General features: G+C 36.2%; 1 protein-coding gene across 1 annotated transcript; it reads left to right on the top strand.

Moving 5' to 3' along the window:
• The first annotated feature begins 10,636 nt into the window (after window positions 1-10,636).
• LOC103725669 (uncharacterized protein CXorf21-like) lies at window positions 10,637-13,070 on the top strand. Its single transcript, XM_008822966.3, has 2 exons — window positions 10,637-10,713; window positions 11,645-13,070. The coding sequence occupies exon 2, from the start codon at window positions 11,688-11,690 to the stop codon at window positions 12,600-12,602; it is 915 nt and encodes a 304-aa protein (XP_008821188.1). The 5' UTR covers window positions 10,637-10,713; window positions 11,645-11,687; the 3' UTR covers window positions 12,603-13,070.
• The last annotated feature ends 10,054 nt before the right edge of the window (window positions 13,071-23,124 follow it).

The following is a 23,124-nucleotide window of genomic DNA, read 5'->3' as shown; positions in this document are numbered from 1 at the left end:
AGAAGTTTGTTCAAATTTGCTATGTTTCATCCTGATGGATGCCAGCACATTTTAGTCCTTACTGTATAAAACGTTCACAATTGGAGCTGAAGAGATGGTTCATCAGTTAAGAGTACTTGCTGCAATTCCAGAAGACCCAGGTTTGTTTCCCGGGACCAATATTAAGGCAGCTTGAACCACCTGTAGCTCCAACTCCAGAGGATCTGATACCTTCTTCTGCCCTGAGCATGATCTCACACACACGTACATATCCTTACACAGACATACACAATTCACATGTACATAAAGAGTAAAAATGAATCTTTAAAATGTTCACAGTTTACAAAATCATTATTATGATCTACTGAAATATTAGGAATCAATTTGCTTGGTTGCTTTAATGGAACAGTTCTTTTACAGCTAAAAGTAAGTGATATAATTTAATTGTCTGTTCATTCTATCTTCAAGAATTTCAGAATTTCTTTATCTTCCATGGCCTGGTGAAATGACATGAAATCCTAAAAATAAAATTTAAGTTAATTTGTAATATCAGTTCTGATAATTTTCAATTATGAAGAAATTAAACTCATTTTTCTTGCTTGTTTGCTATATATTTTGTCTAGAATTTTCAAACTTAGGCTAGCTAAGGACATTGGAAAGTTTCCCCAGAATGCCAGTTAATGCATATTAAAATGAATAATAGCATTATAACCAGTGATCCCTAAACAAGAAGAAGCATACATTTTATGACAATAATTTTAGTATGAAATACAAATTGTTTTCTTTTCAGGAACATAGTTGACTTGTTCTGTAGATGGGTAAAGCTGACCTTCATACCTCATATTTTATTAATATTTATTTTCCCTTTACTATATGAAATGTAAATAATAAAAGCATTCATTCTTACACCACAATATTCTTCACCATTGAATATCTGAGGTGGAACAGCCTTAGGTGCTGCAACTTTCATTCGCTTTTCTTCAAGTATTTTAGGACTGAAAGCAACATCTATTAACTCATACTTCACTCTGCATATATCAAAAATTCTCATAATTTCATTTTGCCTCTGTTTTACCTAAATAGAGAAAAAGAGAGGTTAATCAATTTGTCCTCATACTTTCATGTCTTACCATCTTGCCTACCATTATTTTTATCTGTCCAAGATTTGTGGCAATCTCAGAAAATGCATCCATCTTGAAATATTTGTGCATTCAGTCATACTACAAAGTAAAAAGCTGAGCGTGACGGCTCATGGCTGTATCTTAACATATAGGAGGCTGAAGCAGGAGGATTGCTGTGAGTTTGAGGCTAGTCTGAATTACACAGTGAGTTCCAGTGAGCCTGGGCTACACAGTAAGATTCTGTCTCAACAACGAGAGAAAAAACCTAATACAAACCATGCAGCCTGGAAAAACTAAGAAAGCAGATTTGTCATAAGCACATAAAATATGTGTAGATAACTGTCAATGTATATGCTATACACAAATCTCTTATAAAAGTTAAAACTCAGCAGAATATGCATATATCATCCATTTGCAACTCACAGACATGTAAACAAACACAAGGATGCAGTATTCAACCATAACTGCATGAAGTTAACTAGTATATACTATAGAACTCTAATAATTCTGCAGCCACTTTCCCCCCATATTTCAATGAGCACAGGTGTTACAAGACTCTGATCTAAGATGCAATGTATTCTAACTGGATAATGTTAATCACCCGTGCAGTTAATTGAGCATTGCAGTAACAAACCACTTATTTTGGTTTTATATATTTTGAAAACAATATTTTGTTATTTTTATTTTATGTGTATCAGTGTTTTGCTTGCATGTGTGTAAGTTCACCCTCGTCATGCAATGCCTGTGGAGATCAGGAGAAGGTGTCGGATTCCCTGGAACTGGAGCTACAGGCGGTTGTTAGCCACCATGTGGGTGCTGGAGATCGAACTCAGGTCTCTGTAAGAGCAGTTTGTGCTCTTAAGCACTGAGCCATCTCTGCAGTTCCTTGGTTTTATATATTTTTCCACTACATAATATATATCACAGAAAACATTCTATCTAGCTGTTGACTTGTAAGGAAGAGTTCTGGTCTTGTGGACTCAAAAGTGACATCCAGATTATCAATTGACTCTATACCCCCAACACTTTCTAATTCTCATGCATTGCATAGAAGAAAAATGACACGAAGCTGCTAGTGGATATAAAGATCCCTTATGAGTTATGAATACCTAGCAGATTAATTTCATACTGCATTTGAAGTGGTAAGAACATTCTGCTAGTAGTTGACCTATGCTTTTATACTCTACCACATGAATTTATGTATACACATACATATGCATATGTATGTACATGTATATGTATATACACATCCTTAGCAGTTCTGGGTAAGCATGACTTAAAGGTATTAAGATAAGAACAACAGGTGTGATCCTTGATAGGTCTAACATGCTCCAGGGAATGGCCCCAAACCCAAGGGTATTTGGGCAACTTTAAACAAAATAGAGGACAGGAAGTCAGGTAGGTAGGGATGTGGGGTAGATTTTGGAGGAGATGGGGAGGAGGAGTGAATATGGTCAAAATACATTGTATGAAATTCTCAAGGAATTAATAAATTTATTAAAAATATTTTTCATTTACTAATAGACTACTTCTCACATTTCCTTTTGTCTTGAAATACACGGTGTGTGTGTCAGGGGGTGGGGTGGAGACCGAAGAAAAAGGAAATATACAGTGTGGCTAATGTAAAATTCTAATAACTGATTATCTTTTAAACTTACTTTATAGCTACAAATTGAATAATGGTAACATAAATCTTAGATAAAGTTGAGATCTCTGTGTTTTCATGTGATAATACTGAATAGTTTTGTAAAATAAAATTTCTGATAGGAGAATATGAAATAGTTTGATAAACACAAACCCCAAGTGAGATTTTTGTGAAAGTACATGTCAGTAAGCTTTTTGATAGATGCCCTGAAAGTGCAAATCTAATCATATTTAAAAACCCTTCCTTGTATGGAAAGGACAGCAGAGAAATTGTGACATTTCTAAAATTCCAAAATACAGGATTTCTATTTTCTAAGCCTCATTAATTTCTAAAATTGCAAAATGAGTTGCATGGGACTTCAGTCATCTTTTTCTAGCGCTTTCTAGACCTATCCAGAGGAACCTATTAGGAGAACAATTGCACAGACCAGTGCTATTCTGTGTGTGATTCAGAGTGGCATCATCAGCATTACCCCACCTCCAATCTACTGTATTGTTACCACCCTTATGATGATTGCTATGCAATGGTTTGAGTCATCGACCAGCAGTTTAGTGAGTCCTCGGCTGTGTTCATTGTGCCTCTTATTTGAATCTTTTCTCTTCTGTAGACTGTTATACCCAATAGGATATGTCACAATGCTGTTTTTAAAAACTAGTGAAAAGCCCATAATTTTCTTTCTCTAAAACTGCTTGTTATTTTTGTACAAAACCACTAATCTTCTTGACCAGGCTTTATACAAAAGCAACCTACTCTTTCTAGGCTTAAATCAAATCTCATTTCTTCCTTCAGATGTATTGTGATGAATGCTTGGCAACCATTATTTGGTTGTTCTAAAAAATGAAAACTTTAAGGGTAAAAATTCTAATCCTTCAGTTTTTATGTGAGCACAATACATGCTGGCTTTTGAAGACAATAGAAAAAAATGTATAACATCCAACATTTATAGTGATCACATACTGCAATGACATTTTGAATGTTTTGTGTCAACTAAATATACTAAAATTAATCTCATCTTTTCTGTTTTAATTACTAAGAAATTTAAAATCACATAAGCAGCTCTCATTGCGTTTCTGTTAGACAGTGCTGTTCTATAATAGTTGCCACATGCTGGGGAAAATATTTCATCTTAACTTTTTAATTCGTGTTTTATCCAAATACACCGACTTCTTAGAAATCTACATTTTGCCGGTTTCGGGGGGGTTATTTATTTTCTTTGAGGATTTTGGTTTTTCACTTACTGGCATTTTTCTTCTTCTACCCTAAATAGGCTTCTGTATTTCTTTGCTTAAATGCTTGTAATTAGTTTTTATTTTATGTATACAAGTGTTTTGCCTGAATGTATGTAAGTGGTGTGCACATACGTGGAAGGTCTGGGAGGCTAGAAGAGGGCGTCAGATCCACTGGAACCAGAGTTACAGATGGCTGTTAGTCGTTGTATGGGTTCTGGAAACCGAACCCAGGTCTTCTGCAAAAGCAGCCGGTGCTCTTAACTGCCATCTATTCAGCCCCATCTCTATTTCTTCTATATGAAAAACACTGGCAGAAATCACCAGAGTCCTTAAGGTATTTGGGTCTAAGGTACTAGAAATTTCCCAGATCACTCAATTCTTAGAACACAACCAGAGTAAGAGACTTACTTACCAGCCTTTTGGCTAGATATTTTCGTGCCTCATATCCCAAACAGAAAGAAACAAACAACGAAGTTAACAAAGGCGGAAAAGTAAGATAGCCTTAGTAAAATCTTGAAGTCCCGAACTAGAATAATCTTTACCCTAATGATTCCCTCCTGCCACCTTCCTCCCACTGAGACCCTTTTTCTACTCACCTCCCTAGAGTCTGACACGTTGGTATAATAAATTTTAATATTACTTATGGTTTCACCCTGAGACTACTTTTCAAAGGGTCAAACACTCCACTGCTGTTTTACACCTGGCTCCGCTTCTCTGGCTACCGGCTTCTTGAAGTGTGAAAGCTGAGCCTGATTTTTTCAGTGTGAGTTGCTAAGGCCGGGTTGTCCGGCCCGCAGTCAGGATTGGTTAAGGAAAAAGGCGCCTGGGGCGCAAGCCAGAGCTCATTCTGAGGTATGCTGATGACCTGAGGGCAAGAAGCCCCACTGGTCTGGGGGGAGGGGATACTGGACTCCGAGGACTAATAAACACTAGCTCAGACTCTTTTCTTTCTCCTTCTGTTAAACTGTGGAAGACTAGGAAAAGCAAACACACTCTTACTGTCCTGCTATCCTCTTTCCCTCCTGTTTAGGAATGGAGGCCAGCTGCTTTCTTGCTGGCAACCGGCCTCCTCTGTGTGATAGAAGCACTGGAGGAAGGAAATAGTTAAAATCCAAGGTCATCTGTGGAGAAAAGACATAAATAAAACAGTCCAAAGGGTGCTGGTCAGGACACGACCACCATAGGAATTTTTTTTTTTTTTCGCTTTTAGCACAGGAAAGATCCCCTTTTCTCTCTGGCTTCTTGAAAGTATTTTGCAGACTGCCCTTCTTGAGATCAACCTTTCGGTTTGTGCAATAATCCCTGCCTCTTCTAGCACGCTGCCCCCACCGGACCTGTCCTGCAGTAAAAATGCCTGCTTCCTCTTCAGTGTATTATCCATTGCTCATTTCTCCAATGTATATTTTCTAGTTGCTTTGTTTTAGATTTCGTTTTATTTGTTTTTGATTATTTAAGACCGAGTCTTACTATGTAGCTCTGGTTGGCCTTGAAGTTGCTTTGCAAACCAGACTGGTCTGGAACTCAGAGTCCCCTCTGACTCCTGACCCCTGAGTGCTGAGATTTAAAATGTGTGCTATCATGCCTGGGTATTTTATTTTTAGGTGCTTTTTTTATTTATTTTTTTAATCAGTGGGCATTTATTTTCTCACAGTTCTGGAAGCTGGAGGCCCAAGATTTCACTTTTGTTCAGTTCAGCACCCGATGACAGTCTCTTCTTGAACGCTCTGATCTCCACCTGTTCTCATGTGGCCTTTCCTTAATGTGAGCTTAAGGAGAAAGGGAGAGAGGGAGGATGGGAGGGAGAGGGAAGGAGAGAGGGAGGGAAGGAGCAAGAGAGGGAAGATAGAAGGGAAGGAGGGAGAGAGGGAGAAAGGGAGGGAGTAATATCTGTTATCTCTTCTCATAAGGACCACATTTAGGGTTAATTACCTCCTTAGAGGCCCCATCCCCAAGTACAGCCAAATTGAGGGGAGGGCTTCAGCACAGAATTCAGGGAGGGATGAGGAGACAAACATTCAGTCCCAATCAAATAGCTGCCGGATCCTTCTCAGCTGTGGGTATGCTGAAGTCATATGTGAAGAGCCCATAGCAACCAGCTCAGCATGAAGCAGACCAGTGCCTTCTTTATACAAAAGAGAAGATGGAGGTAAAGAGCTAAGGGCTTGACCCAGGCCATGTGTCCAGTGAAGACATAGGTCTGGCCAAAGAGAAAGTCACAGTTTGTTCCGAAGTGAGAGTGGTCTTTGTCCGAGGTTTTGTGAAGAGAGCCTTGGAAGGACTGCTCAAGGGAACAAAATGACAGAGGTCCCCAAGTCTTCCCTCCTCTTTCTCTTGCCTCTTCTCTCTCTTCCCCATTCCAGCACTTCCTTTTTACCTTATTTTTCTTTATTTTGAACTTTGAATCCAGACCCCCACATGGGAACGTGGAGGCCATTATAACTTCCTTTACCATCACAGTTCTTCAGTCCATCTACAGCATCAGTATCACAAATCTGTCCCACCTGTGGGGTGTGTGTGTGTGTGTGTGTGCATGAGTGGTGTATGTGCCACATGTGTGTGCAGGTGCACAGAGGCCAACAGAAGAGATCCAGTGTCCTGCTATACTGCTCCTCTACCTTATTTCCTTGACACAGAATTCCTCATAGAACCTGGAAGTAGGCTGGCAGCCAGTAAGCCCAGCAATCCTTATTTTTAATTTTGTATGTGTGTATGTGTGTGTGTGTGTGTGTGTGTGTGTGCTGATTATGTGCATGTGAGTACAGGGAACTAAACTTTGTTACTTTGGAACATCAGTACAGGCTCTTAATGTGGAGCTATCTCTCTAACATCTAGTTACTATTTTTAATAGTGTAAAATATTGATAATGCAAGTAGTTTACCAAAAGTGAGTATGCAATGGGAAATAGGGACTTAATAAGCACTTTTGTATTATACGGCTCTAAGAATAAGAAGAATGGATTTACAGGAAAGAGATGAAGCTTAGTTGGTAGACTTTGTGTCTAGCATGCTTGAGGCCCAGGGTTCAAGACTGGCACCGAATATGCCAGGGGAAGTAGTACATTCCTGTATTATCAGCACTCAGGAAGACAGAAGCAGGACGATCAGAATTTCTAGGCTAGGGAGTCATGCATAGGGAGTTTGAGGCAATCTTGGGATGCATGAGAACTAGTGTTGAAGGAGAAAGAGAGAGGGTGGGGAATGATTGAACAGATTTTGGTTGTTTCCTTCTTGAGTATCAGTATCTCTACTGTTAAATTGTGGGTGGTGACAAAATCCTTACTATGAGTATTAAATGAATTGATTATGTAAAAGCTTGTGACTCATTACAGCTTGCTCAGAAAGTAATTATTATTGATGATAGCTGCTAGATTCTACATACTGTTGGACATTGCATCAATGAATAAGACAAAGCATTTGTCTCCAAGAAACTCACAGGGTGATATTTCATAAGATGTGGTAAATACAATATAGATAAAACCAACCATACTACATGAATCAAGGCAAGGCATGCAGGAATAATAGAGCTTAAGAAATTTGAGAGAGGTATAGTTCTGGGAAAGTATGAGAATAATGAACTTTAGATAGAAGGAACTGTCATGAATGCTGTGTTTGAGATACTGTCTGGAAGACCCAGTAATGTGAATTCAGCAAACATATTTACTGAAGCTATTTACCAGAGATGAGAACAAACAGTAAAAGGGAGGATTTGTTGAAATACACTCTAAGGATGAGGATCATGAGTTCCCAGCAGAGACCACAAGGCTGAGAGGGTGTTGAAGTCTGTTATAGCAGTTGAGAGGGAAGTGTTCTTATTTCATGGGCTATTATTACAAGTAACATATTTGAATAGGTAGGTGGGCATCTTGCTATTTTGGCAAGCAGTAAATTTTACAGAGTAGGTTATGTTTCTTGAGACTGGCCATTTTGATTCAGTTACAATGGGTCAGTGGAATTCGGCTTCAAGTATTTATATAAGTGTCTGGTGTTAACCTCCAAATAGATTAGAGGGCGTTTAAAATGTGACAATTTTGTTTTTGACTTTTTGTCTCTATAAGATGGTAATTGGATATTTGGGACACTTAAGTAAACAAAAGATGGAAGCTGTGATAAACAGGAGAAATCAAGAGTCATTCTGCTTTCATACTGGATTTAAATCTTTTCGAAGCTTTTTCCTGTTGTATAAAAGTGCAGGCAATTATAACTTGAAATTTTGCTGTGAAGATTAAATGCAAAATTTTTCTAAGAGTATCTTACTTTGAGGCACACAATAAATTGTATCTATTCTTATTAATTCATGGGTAAGCAGAAAGCTTTGGAAATTTTGGATTTGTATAAAAGATGAATCACCTAACATAAGACGTGTCACAAAGGGGCAAGTTTGGAAACAGTTATTGTAATCCAAGTATGGAAGTGTAATGTCCGTTTCAAAGTGTAGGACATTGGTTACAACATAGACCAGTGGGAAAGAGGGATGAAGAAGGCAAAAAGGATGGAATATAAGCATTGAAGGAGTCTAAGTTAAGAAGGATTTGAAAATTTTATTTTCTTTTAATATTTCTTTGTGGTACCAATGCTAGAATATATCTTCTTATTACTTCCATTACCCTTCAGTGTAAGATATATTCCATCTCTTCACTGTGAGCTATTTACAGGAGGATAACTTTGATAACCTGAAGAGATTTGATCGCTATTACATACAAAATTAAATTCAACTTATCTTTAGTACGTTTGTGAAAATTATTTAAAACCATCAAATACAATAAAATATCTATTAATAATTACTGCCCCAAGTATGATTTATGTTAAAATTTTATGCTTCTCAATCTTCTTTGGCAGTTTGTATGACACTTAAAAATCATTCAAAAATGGTAGAGACATTTGTACAGTTGGTAAAACATATTCTAAAGATGATAAGAAAGTCTTGTTGTTGGCCTTTCGCATATGTGAATTATTTAGTCTTTCAGTAATTCCAATAAAACGTGTACACACTCATTATCCAAGAATTCAATTGGTATAGAAATACACAAGTAAATAGTAAAATTATCTTTTTACCCATTTCTTGCCATATTCCCTTAAGAGGAAACTACTTTCAACAATTTGATTTTTATCCTTTTCTATCAACATGTTTACATATATAAAGGTAACCGAAAGAGAAAATTAGTTCACCAAGAAATTTAAGCATCCGAGGTCTGGTCCCAAGCTACCTGAGTTCAAACCCAAACTACCCCTTACACTTGCCTGAAATTGGACACATTCCTTAACTTTTCTCTGTGTCACACTTTTCTCATAGGCAAAAAAAAAAAAAATCTGGTTGCAAGAAATAGTATGAAGATTAAATGAGTAGGTGTGAAATATTCTGAATAGCATTTGGTACAAGACCGGATTCACAATGGGATAATACTGCAGATGCTCCTCTGCAATGTGTATGCTGTCTGCATGCACAGGACGTATGGTGCAGTGGGCTCTGGATTAGTAACATGGGCTCTGAATTCAGTTCTCTGGTGCTAATCCCACTTCTATTACTTCCTAGTTTTTGTGACCTTCAACAAATAATTTAACCTTTTCCTGCTTTGGTTTCCTCTGCGAAATGAGTAATAATGTGTACTTTAAATTAAATAATCTTTACAGCCATTTTGAATGATTGCCATGTAGTTCCAGGTCTCAGGATGTAGAGGCAGGAGGACTGCCACACATTCAAGGCCAGTAAGTTCTAGATCAGCCAGCAGTACATTGTGAGCCCCTATTTTAAACAATAGATTAGGCAACAGCAAAAAGAATGCTTGTCATGAAGTAATTATTCAACACATGCTTATTGTCATTACATTATTAAATTAGCTCAATTTAGTCAAGGACCGTCTTGGAAGAGGGGCTGAAGAGATTGTAAGAGCCAGAGGTTAGGGAGAACTGGAGCAAAACAGTGTCTTCTGTATATGACAAGACTATCGTACTCTTTAACTCACAGCAGCTTGTGCCCAAGACCTGCACAAGATAGTCAACATTTTAACACAGAGGGGGGAGGAGCCCACGAGTGGGATAGGTTGACCATGCTCCCTCCAGTAGGTGACCCTACACCCACAAGTATATGATCAGCACAAATTGGACTCAGGGGTTAAAATAATTATAAAAAGAGGCACGAAATTGGGAGGGGTGCAGAGGTTGGTGGTGAATCTGGGAGAAGATAGGGGATAAAGGGGGAGGTGAGTATGATCAAAATGTATTACATGAAATTCTCAGAGAATAAAAACATATTAAGAGAGAAATGCTCAGTTTAGTATTTCATGACATGATATATCACAATTTATTAAACTGCTTTCATATTGAGTTCCTTTGGTTTCTTCCAAATTATTCATTTTTATAAAAGATGCTGACATCATTGTACCCTTTTCCTACTTAGAAGTGAAAATAACCTTGTTTCTGTCTTCATGCACATGAAGAACTCTATTACTGTTAACATTTTCCCATTCTCACTGTCATTGGGAACTTGAATAAATACTTTCAAGGTCCTCTTTTTGGTTCATGGTTATTACCATAACACACGTGATCAGCCCACATCATTTTCCTATTAGTCTTTTAGTCCTGTGGTATAAGTGGAAAGGAGAACCAATTTACGTGGTTAAAGCTATCTTTCTGGGGTGTAAGCAGAAGCTCACAAGCAAACAAGACAAACAGGCCATTTTCTGTGTTTGGACTGTTGGAATCTCAGAAGACCAAATCTTTGGGTATCCTAAGATTTGGAAAAGGTAAGTCTAAATTCTTACTTAGTTTGGTTAGTATAGTTTTGTTTTCTTCCCAAATGCCTTCAAATATTGACATAAGTAGATTTCCTGGAGAGATATATAATGGGTACTCTAAACCTATAAGATGAGAACTTGTATCTTGAATAAATGCTGACTGACCCTTCATATTCATCTAAGAGTTTATCTTAATTTTATTTATTTATTTGGTAAGACAGATCTTGCTATGTATCACAGGCTGACTTTGAATTTGTGATCATGTTGTCTTAGCCTCCTGAGTACTGGGAGTGAGTACTAGGTGTGAGCCATCATGTCTGATTTTCTTAGAGTTCATAGGCAAAATTGAAATTCTGAAAGTTGCATTAATAAATCATGCAACAAATTATGCAAAAGAATGAGATAAGCGCCTAGGAAAGGAAGGTTTGATTTCAGAAGAGAAAGAATTTTACAAAGAATGGAAATGAAAACCAGTAGTAAATTTGAGAAACCTTTATTATTGAAAAAATAGGTGGCTATCTTTGCAGATTTATTCAGAAAATTTGCATCAGGTAAGTTTTCATTTTAAATACACTTTTTGGTAGCAAAAGAATGGGCATTTTAGTCATTTATAAATAAATAGTAAAAGATAAGTGAATATAGAGGGTTATATATCTGCATGAGTTTGTACTTTCTAAATACTTGCATTAGTGTCATGACACTGTGGAAAGGCTATGGGAAGCATTATTAAAATTTAATTGTTGAGAAAATTGGGAGTCAGAAATAAGTAAATTACTCATTGTTAAATAGTGGTAAACAAGAGCCAAAATATCTTTATTTCTGGTCTTGTTCTCTGCCTTTTAAGCAACAGATTTCCCCTAAAACATATGCTTAATGGAGGGAGAAAATATTATTTGATATTTTAATGTGCCTTGCCTTAATGAGTTCTCTTATGTTGTAGGGCTATCCTACGTTCTTGTTCTTAGAAGAACTTGTCTAATAAAATGCTTGGAGAAGCATTCTTAACTGAATTCCTTTACAAAGAACAGAAACATGCAAAATTTTGCAAACCACTAAGGTGTAAGAAGACTTTAAATGATGAAAAAGAAATGTGGAAAAAGAAGCTTTTAGATAGAGATGACAACTCACCTCCCCGGCTTAAGAAGGAAAATGAAGAGAAAGTTATAAAAGGAAGTTTAATTGAACTAGGTAATGACGCAGCTCAAGAAAACCCTGAGAATGAGCTACTGGTGGCAAAATGCAAAAGTACACCTCTTCCAGGAAATGTATCCATTGCATTGCCCATTCCAAGGAGGGAACATGATGAACAACAACTGGATTTATATCGATCCTGGTCATGTACAAGTATTTGCCAGAATTATCCTGACCTGCAGATTGGAGGTGACCATGTTGGGAACATGTATGATTCTGGCTGCTCTGTGGAACATACCCATGATGAGTTTTGTAATGGTCCCCTTTTATTTTCAGTGGATAAACCTTTGGGTCATTCTCCTAAAGTTGATTCTTTAGAGAAAACATCAAAGTTGTTAAATGGGGATGAAATTCAAGAAAAGAGTATGATATTACATAAACAGCCGCTTTCTAATTCTATGCTTAATAGTTATATGGAAAAAAAGGTGGACGAACTCTACAAACAATTTTTGGAAGAAAATCTCACCAGATGCCTCTCTATAACCAACTTTATGACGTGTAATCTGCTAATGAATAATGTCAATCAGATTAGCCTTCAAATTTCTCAAGAGCACAATATAGAGGCATCAAAAACACGAGAAGCCCTCCTACACTCTTTAGCACGATGTAACCTTCATAATGTTTCCCACAGAAATAGTACTGAATTAAGCACACCTAACTTACAAATATCAAGCCACTCAGGGAGGGAGCTTGCATCATATCTATAGTGGGAATCAACTACAGGTTGGCTGGATTGACTTAAGAGGCTTCAATAACAACACAGTTCTCTAGTTTATTATGTCACATTAAGTTTCCTTCATGGTGTGATAAATTTTTTGAGAAATGATTTGGCCCTTGGTCATCTCAGTTCTTGTAGGAGATAATAAATAAGATTTATGTCCGTCTTTTCTTATTGCACTGCATTGATATCTTTAATAGTTGCCACATTCAAGTTAGACTGTTCTGTATGTACATATTTATCTAACTGTTCTTGACATGCAAAATCCACTACCTCATTGTCGCTAAGCTTTACCACAAAAATGGTAAGAGGAGTACAAAACTGCTGTAAGCTATTAAAATGACCCCAGAAGTTATATCAGGTGTGCACTTACCTCTTCACAGAAATCTTTAGAGACATATGAGCAGTGTTTAAATATCCTTCCTCTTATTTATTCATTTACAGTGACTACCAGAATAGCCTGGGGAATTTTATATATTATATATATATGGCATATAGGTGTACATAAATAATTTCCATATGTAGATTGTGAGAACCTATAGAAAAAATGTTTGACCAGATTGGACTTAACATGTATGGTGGAATGCATGTGGTCCAGTGGGGGATGGGGAGCATGGATGGGGGATGGTTCTAAATTTGATCAAGAACTGTTGTATGAAATGTGCAAAAGCTCAATAAAAGTACATAAAAATGCTTTAATGAAGAACAGAGTTTATCTGATACCCGAAAAAAATTTAGAGGGAAGGATTAAGGAAAAATAGGAGAATTTGCCAGTTCCATTTAAGTTAAAACTTGATGTTTTGAACTCTGCTGATATAAGCATCAACTTTTATACATCACTATGCTATGCTTGGTTATTTTTAAGCATGAGAGGAAGAAATTTTACACACAAGTTAGGTGACCACAGTGCATAGCGAATCAGCATCTAATATGAGACTCTTGGCAATGTTTTACACTATTCAGGTTATCTACAGTCATGATATTTCTTTAGAATAAAAGTCAACAGATGTGGAAATTTTGAAATATAAGCTAAATTGACATAATACACCTTATGGAATGCTGTGGTTTATTGTCAACTTCTAAACAAGATCACACACTTAACAGCTCACATTTCTCCTAAAATTTTAAAATGATTATTATGCACTGTTGCTTACAAAATAAAGTGCTATGGATTTCTATTATGGAATTCCTTTGAATGAATTATGTATTAATAGGATGTTTCAATTAACAATACCTTCTAATTAATTATTTGTTCTTTATTAATTAAAATTTTTATTTATTACTTTTATGTGTATGAGTGTTATGCCTGCACATATGTGCATGCACCTGTGTCTTGCAATGCCGGGGAGGTCAGGAAAGGGTGTCATATTCTACTGGAACTGGAGTTATGAACCTTTGTTAGCTGCCATGTGGGTGCTGGGAATCGAATCTGGGTCCTCTGCAAGAGCAGTAAGAACTCTTAACCACTGAGCCATCTCTCAAGTCCCTCTTTGGTAATTTTATAGAACGAGCCAACTCAGTGCCTTCACAGCTTGTTATTTTAATCACACTTTCCTTAGTTCATTTGTACTAGCTTCCTGAAATCTTATTTTTTATTTTTTTAATCACTCCTATACTCTTCATCATGTGCCATTTCTCCTCAATCAATTTCCATCATTCAGATATTTAATTATGAAAAGGCAATGAGCCAAGGTTTTGTGAAAAATTGACTTAATGTCATGCAGATACTCAAAAAAATCTATGTCTCTTGTCTGTTACATTGTTCCATTTGTGATTTAATGCAAGATAGCCAAATGAAAATATATTAATACTAATGGTGGCATTTTAAAAATTGAATTAATGGTGGTTAAGCACACTGCCTGTTCTTTCGGAGGACCTGGGTTCGGTTCTCAGTACCCACATGGTGGCTAAGAACTATTCTTGGCTCCATTTTCAGAGGATGGATCCAATGCACTCTTCTGGCTTCTGTGGGCCCTACACAACACAGGTGCACTTACATGCAGGCAAATCTTCAATACACATAAAAATAAATCAAAGAATTCAAATTGAACAAAATGTTTTTAGACAGCATTCCTGGTGTGAATAGTTTTCTTGGGTACAGCAATATTCATTAATATTTTATGTAACAGATATATGTGTAGTGTTCAGATTATATAGTAGTGCATAAAACAGTGTTCAGCTGGTATCAGATTTAAAACTGATCGTTTTTCAGGTTTGAATTTCCTTTCTTTTCTATGCTTATTTCTCCACTTCCTCAAAATACTTACTTTTTAAAAAAATGTTCGATTTATTTATTTTTGTTTTATGCGTATGAGTATTATGCCTGCAAGTGTGTAAGTGCATCCGTACTGTGCAGTGCCCACAGAGGACAAAAGAGAGTGTTGGATCCCCTGGAACTAGAGTTATGGATGGTTGTTATCTGCCATGTGGGTGCTGGGATTTGAACCCAGGTCTTCTGCAAGAACAGCCAGTGCTCTTAACCTCTGAGCCACCTCCCTAGCCTCCAAAATACCTATTATATACAGATATTCACTTATGATTAAAATGACTTAAAAGTAATGCAAATATTTGGTATGCTATTTTATTGTAACCTCATAAGTACTAACTTCAGTGTTTGAATAAAATAATCATGCATGGTTTTAATATTGCATAGTTTGGACTTACATAGTAATTTTTTATATTATTTTGTGCTTTTGGCACCACATATATATATGACCATATCTTCTCTTTTAAAACACCTTTTGAATCATATGAAATAATGAATTTCTGTCTCAGTCCTCCAAGCATTGAAAGGATTAATGCGTACTTCTATGAAAACTGGTAGCGCTATTGACTCAGCAGCTGGGGAGCACCGTCATGGGAGGTTAAGAATGACTCCTAATACATTGATGATATATATGTATATCTATATATGTATGTTCGATTAGTACTCCATTTTTGGATTTCAGATAAAAACTGTAGAGCTCTGAAAGGGCTTTACTTAATCTTGAGCACAAAATATATGCTTGCAGAAAGAATAAAAGACTGGTTTGATAGAATTACTATGGTAGAATAAACTGGGAAATTGTGCAGCTAAGTGTACAATTGTCTTCAGTGAAAACAGGAAGGAAAGAAATCAGCAACTTAAATCAAAGATGATTTAATACTTTTATGACTGTCGTTTTGATGGAAAATTAGTCAATCAGCCATGCATCTGTGAAAACCATAAAAACTGAAAAATCATTTGAAAGTTAAAAAATAGAGGAATAATAGTTAAAAGTTATCATAATGTTAAAAGTGTTATAATATTGCCTTAAAATGCCTACAGGTAATTTGAAGCTTTTGATCCCCAACTACGCAACCGTACAATTCTCTTCAAGGGCTAGTAAAAACTGTATTTCTGCTCTTGTGTGTGTGGTGCAAGGGCCTTCTTCGAGGTAGGCAAGTTCTTATCCGCTGAGTCACATATCTAGCCCCTAAATTTTCTTATTATTAAGTCTTAGTTTAGTATTTGTAGATGTGGAACACTACATTAATTTTTTTGTAACAGCCTTTAATTGAGTATACCTAATAATGTATCTAAAATGATGAGAACCAAATCAAGATAAGCTGATGCCAACTTTGAAAATACTGAATCATTGTTATGAGCAGCTAAGTTCTTGAATTGTTTTGCAATATCTATTTAAAGTTGAGAAATTTGCAGCTTACAAAATTGTGATATAGTTCTTGTTTTTACTTCCTCAAATGAATTAAGGCAGTTTATCATGTGACCTATAAACGGCCTCATTTGTAATCTGAGTTACTGAGGCTCACAGGTAGGCGATTTGCTGAACTTCAATTTCCCTGTAATTGTAAATTGGGCACATTTCTAGTAAATAGACGTTGAGTAGAATTGAAAACTTAAAGGAAAAGGTCAGACTCTTGGGGATTTCTGTATTCATTTCCCTTTCCTTTAAGGATTCAATTCTACTTTAGTGAATCATATCAATGTAGAATAGTCTTGTAGGCTTTTCATTAGAAGTATGGCAGCAGGTACTTTTTTCCTCAAGTAGTGGTTGGCATTCCTCCTTCAGGAAATGCTTTAGGACTTAAGGCTCAGGAGGATGGAGTTAGGTGGCTTTCATAAATATATGACAACAGTGTCAGCAACATTTTTCCTTTAAAGAACAGATAAGCAACATATTGATAATGTGCCCTTGGAAGATAATTGCTTTCTAATGTTAGATATTAAGTTCTAGAACATCAGAGATGTAAATCTCCATGTGGATAATCTAGTTGGATTTTACACCCTTAACAAATCCAAAAAACCAAGTACCAAATACTTCTCTTTTCTTACTTGCATGCATGCATGCATACACACACACACACACACACACACACACACACGTGTGCGCGCACACACACACACAGCATACTAGCTCACTATTCAAAACAATAAAACAGTTGCTTTGACTGAACTGGTAGAATAAACATTCTCTCTGCTATTTTTACCATGTTAGCACTCCACTGAGTTGTCTTAGTTTCAAATTACAGGTCTAATTCTGCACTCTTATTTTATGCATGGAATATAGATTCGAAAAGAGAAGAAATTTTCCATAAAGATAGTTGGTGACAAAATTAGCATTACTATCTAAGGATTCTGTTTTCAAATCTGGTTTGCTTTCTTTTCAAATCAATCACATTATCAGTCTTCTATATACTATTAATTTGGTGATTTAATGGGCCCATGATGTTTCTTATCATACTGAAACCATAACATCATCATGGTCGTTGTCGTTATTGTCGTCATCGTGATCATTGTCATCATCATCATCATCCACCATCACAAACAATCAGAGTATTATGTCTTGGGGCATGCATGCTAGATGTGGCACGTGGGCTTTTGCATAGAGACTATTTCTGTTTTCAAATCCTCCTCAAAAACAATACTGATGTTCCTGGCCACAACGGACCAGAGGTCAACTGTTGTACAATCCCTGGCAGTCATTTATCTTCTTGTCCTTGACACTCAGATCCATTACAAATAAAGGATTACACACCATGTATATTGTGGATTTATTTAATTGTAGAGAACTTCATTTCAAAGAGAAATAACAATGGAAGATGTTTTAATTTTGCTGTCTGGATAAGAGAATAGTGAAATTGAGTAATGTAAAGTTCATAAAATGGAAATGATGATATTCGATGAGTAGAGGATTTCCATAGGAGAAAAAAATCCATTATAAATTAATATAATCAACATTTCTTTTCTTTGAATAATAGTTAAAATTTTAACCTTCTCTCTGGCCACTTCAGAACATTAAAATTCTCTGTAATATATAAATATAAATTCACCTTTTCCTAAAGAAACCCACACCTATGCTCTTGGTTGTGTTTTTTTCTTCTGAGTGTCTCTCTTTTTCTTAATCCTTATGCTTAAGCCTGTATTAAAATATCTTTAATAAACCCCCAAGCCTGCCTCAAAAGAAACTCCATAAATCAAGACTGTTATTATTGATAGCTAGACAAGGTAGGATAGGATAAAACTCATTATTTCATACATTCAGCAATGTGAATGAATCCTACTTTGAGAAATGATGTCTGAGTGATATAAAGAGTTGACTGAAATAATTAACACGAAGAATCCATAGACTTAAAAATCTGATAAAAACCATTTTCAAATGGTCTACAGAGAAGATTTAAGATTGGTAGATTTCTTATAGCTTATTTCTTGACTTGATGCCTGCCCCAAAACCACATGAGTAACTTGTCTGAGATAACTTTTCTTGAACTTAACCCCAGATCTACAAATCTTACTGTAGGATTTGGTCTTATAAAAGTTCTTTAGGTTTTGGGGCTGGAGAGATGGCTCAGGGGTTAAGAACACTTACTGTTCTTCCAAAGGATCCTGATTGGATACCCAACACCCACATGGTAGTTAATCATAACTTCACTTCTGGGGGATTTGACACCTCTTCCGGCCTCTGTACGTCCATGTAGTGTACTTACATACAGGCAGACAAAACCTTTATACACACAAATTAAAAATAATAAATTTTCTTTAGGTTCTGATATATCTATTTGTTCAGAACCTTGGAGCTAGAACAGTTCTTTATCTGAAAGATAAGGAAACATGGAGTCAGAAAGCATAAGTGAGTTGCTGAATGTCACTCTTTTTCCTTTTTATCTGTATCTAAGAACATTAAGTGTTAGAAGACAAGTAAGTTAAGTGATATAGAAGAGTGCTCCTCTCCAAGATGGGCTGTATTCTCAGTAGAAAGACAAGAATAATTGACATGCTAAATAAGTAGGAAACAATTCAAAATGGCATAATTTTTTTCTGAACACATGAGAAAGGTGAGAGCAGGAGATTTAATATTGAAGGATGAGGATGCTTACAAGGAATACATCCTTGCTTTGAAGAATTAATGAATCACAGAACATTCATAGGTTAAACACAAAGACTGAAATGCAGGTGTAATTTCAAGATTGTTTAATTGTATTATTTGAAGATTTTTTTTTATCTTTTTGAGACAGGCTCTCCCTGTAGCCCCAGTTGGCCTTAGAGCTAGCTATGTAGACCAGGCTGGCCTCCATCTCACAGAGATTTGCCTGCCTCTGCCTCCTAGGTGCTGGGATTAAAGATATGCACCACCACGTCCAGTTTATTTGAAATTTTTAACCTTTATATATAGTCACTTTCAATTTATTACAATGGGAAGGCCATAAATTTAAGGCTACCTATTCTGGATACCCCTTAGATTAGTAATTTGACTTGTAACTTTTCATTTAATCATTAGTTTTTCAATTACAAATGGTCTTTTGTATATTCACATTGAGACTTCAGGGACAGTGATAATATCAAGTGGGGCACTTTAGATACAGAAAATTAGTATAGTTTATTGATGTTTGGGGTAAATTACAGAATAATTGCATCAGAAAGGAAATAATCTGTTAGAAGGCTGAACTTTCCAGTATATTGTTTTCATACTGCTGAGTGTTTAAAACTTTGACTCAAGATACTAGGTATTTTATTGTATTATTTCCAATGTTTTTGAGGCATAAATGGTTAGTTGTATAGTATGGTGTTTTGTTATTCAACTAATGAAAAGTTATCTTTCTTATATGCTTGTTTTTATCATATGCCACTCTGAGGACATGTAATCATCACACTCTATGAACAGTCTTTTTTCACGAGGTTAAACAGATTGGAAGTCATTTCCTAGCTTCATATTTGATCTTGATTATTTATAAAACAAAAAATCAAGAAATGGCATATATTTCATACCCTTACAAAAAATGAGACACTTATTTTCTCACACTTCTACAGGCTAGTAGTTCATAAACAAGATACTACTTGATTCAGCTCTTGGTGAGAGCACACTTTCTGATTTATACACAGTGGTCTTCTCGTTGCCCTAATGTGCTAGAGGAGCTACTGTGCTGCTTCCTCTTCCTCCTCCTTCCCCTCCTCTTCCCCTCCCCCTCCCCCTCCTCCTCCTCCTCCTCCTCCTCTTCCTCCTAGTCCTTCTCCTCCTAGTCCTTCTCCTCCAGATCCCATCATGGAATCCTTATCCACATGACCAATTCTAAACATGATCACCTCCCAATGGTTCTACTTCCAAATACTAGGAGGTGGAAAAGTTTCCCATGTGCATGGTTTGGAAGAATTAATATTGTAAACAACCCTTTATTACAAAAGCCATCAATATATTCAACACAACTCCCATCAAACCTTCAATGACATTCTTCAAAGGACCAGAAAATATAATTCCAAAATTCATATGGAATCACAAAAGACACCAAATAGCAAAAGCAATCCCAGGTAGAAAGAGTACTATTGAAGTGACCACAGTACCTGTTCTCAAAGTATACTATAGAGCTAGAGTAACAAACGCTGGCACAAAAACAGAGATGCAGGTCAATGGACTAGAATAGAGACTCTAGAAGAAAAAATTAATAGATCTACCTAACTTTCAACAAAGATGTCAAAAACATGCACTAATTTTTTAAAAAGCCTCATCAAAAAATAGTGTTGGGAAACCTGAATATTCATGAGAAGAATGAAGCAGGAAATAATTTTTTATAATTAATAAAGAGGATTGCATGAAATTACAGTTCTGCATAGCAAAGGTAACAATCACCAGGGTGAAGAAACAACTTACACAACAGGAAAGGAATCTTTGCAACTATACATCACATAGGGGTGTGTGTGTGTGTGTGTGCGTGTGTGTGTGTGTGTGTGTGTAGGCTTGAAACTAGAAAGAGGATTGTTAGAGAAGTGAAAGTGATAACAAGATGTAGGTGACGACGAGAAGATGGTGGATACCTGTGATATGAAAGTGGAAGGTGAGCTATTTGGAAGGAGGAAGGGAACCAGACATTAGGGTGGCACACAGGAGCTGCATGTGGATGAATTTTAAAATGATAAAATGTCATATATATGTAAAAATGCATAATGAAGCCCATCAATTGTTACATAATAAAGAATTAATTTAAAAACCGACTATTTGCAGATGTAGGATACTGTGTATTAAAAATTCGAAAAAACTCACCAAATATAACTACAGGAAACAAGTTTAAAAGCATTCTCTGATATCAAATCAACATTGAAAGCACTGATTGTGTTTGCATGTTCCACTGCCAGCTGTTGCTCCAAACAGAATAGGAAACAGGTTATTCATAGCTAAGTATGAGTACCATGGGCACAAGAGGAAGGATTCAGATTACTTTTAATTACATGTCTCACTGTGGCAGATGTTCCATGAAAATTTACAGCCACAGAACAAAAGTATGTCTTTGGAGTGGGAGTGTGATCCCACTGATATTTCCAACAGTGTATTTGGTAAATTCAAATATTTTCCTTTTTAAAAGACAGTGTCTCATGTAGCCCAGATTGGCTTTAAACTCGTTATATAGCCAAGGATGATCTTGAACTGGTGATTCTTTGCTTCCACTTCCCTAGTATATTCCAACACTTGTTTTTCGTAGTTCTAGAAACAAACTCAAGCCGAGTACATACTAGGCAAGCACCCTATCAACTCTTTTATAGATTTCAGATGTTATAATATTCTTAAGTTTAGGACTGATTGATGGAGGTTACTGATTTGCTAAGTACTATGTTCCAAAAGATTTATGTGATAGTTGCAAAGATGGTAGGCCAAACACAGAGGTTCACAATAAATGGCTAACAGGGGAAAATGTAAAGATAAATTATTTATGGTGGAGTCAGAAAGGCCTTCTTTGATTTGGCATTCAAAGCATAAACAATAATGAAAAAATACATAACTTGGACTTCATTGAACTTAATTTTGTGCATAAGAAACATAAGCAAAAACAGTAGCAGAAATAAAAGAAGCAAGAAAGAAGCAAGAAGAAAATAAAAGAAGCATTTGCAAACCATTTATCTGTTAAAGGTTTCCAGTACATATAGCCACTATTCACTAATAAAAAGCCAAAAATTTCAATCTCCTAGTGAGTAAATAATTTTAGACATTGTAAGGAGAAAATACCCAGAGGATAATAAAAACATGAAAAGATAGTGAAGCAAAGTTAAAACACAATTAGATACCAATTCATACCAGTAAATATCAGAAAATGTCTTTTAGATTGGTGTATAAAACTGGTGAAGTGGGCTGGAGAGATGGCTCAGAGGTTAAGAGCACTGGCTGTACTTGCAAAGGACACAGATTATATTTCCAACACCGACATGGCGGCATTACACACATGTAGTGCACTTACATGCATGCAAGTAAACATTTATACAAATAGATAGATAGATACATACATACATACATACATACGTATGTAACTTGAACCTTGATCCCACCCAGTGCCTGAAGCTTGCTATTGATTTTAGATACTGTTAAGTTACTTTCAGGTTCTCTTAGTTACTTTAGAGTTTAATTCTTTCCGTTTAGAATGTTCCTTTTCTTCATCCACTTCCTCAAGGATAGGTTATAATCCCAGTTGCTGAAATAATACGATGGCATCTGGGGAAATCACAGAATCACCAGTGCCTGTGAATAATGAATGGCATGCACTTAAGCAAGGAAATCCATTTCTCATTTACTGATGCTTCCCCTCTATGTCAGCACTAGCCAAGGTGGCTTCAGTTACATCTGTCTTCTGTTTTTCCTGTCCACATTTCATTCAAAAAGAGATCACAACTCTCTCTGTGTCACTGTCTCCTTTTTCTCTGTCTCTTTCTTGTCTCCCTTTTCTCTTTCTTCTTTCCATCCTGATAGTATATAAGTAAAGTGGGCCTCAAGAAAGCTACTAGCTCCCAATAATCTAAATGTAAAGAAGAACATAAGCTCCTTTATTTCTCAGATGTTATGTTTTCAGGTTCCATTTGAAGGAAACCTAGGCTCAAACTACATTCTTTTTCTATGATATTTCTCCTCCATAATCTATGGTTCTCTTTTTCCTTTTATTGCAATGCTGAGGATTAGACCAAGGCCTTAAGAATCCTAAAATACACTATCAACTGAGCACCATCCCTAAACCTACATCACTTTTAAATTTAGTTAAAAATGCTTTATTATTTTTAT

The sequence above is a fragment of the Nannospalax galili genome, unplaced genomic scaffold (genome assembly GCF_000622305.1).
Source record: "Nannospalax galili isolate Female #2095 unplaced genomic scaffold, S.galili_v1.0 scaffold10, whole genome shotgun sequence".
NCBI classification, from domain to species: domain Eukaryota; kingdom Metazoa; phylum Chordata; class Mammalia; order Rodentia; family Spalacidae; genus Nannospalax; species Nannospalax galili.
Note: the sequence above shows the minus strand (reverse complement) of the source record. Positions and strands in the feature narration are given on the sequence as shown.

Excerpts from the sequence above, each read along its gene's own strand:
- LOC103725669 (XM_008822966.3), top strand. The coding sequence starts at position 11,688 with ATGCTTGGAGAAGCATTCTTAACTGAATTCCTTTACAAAGAACAGAAA.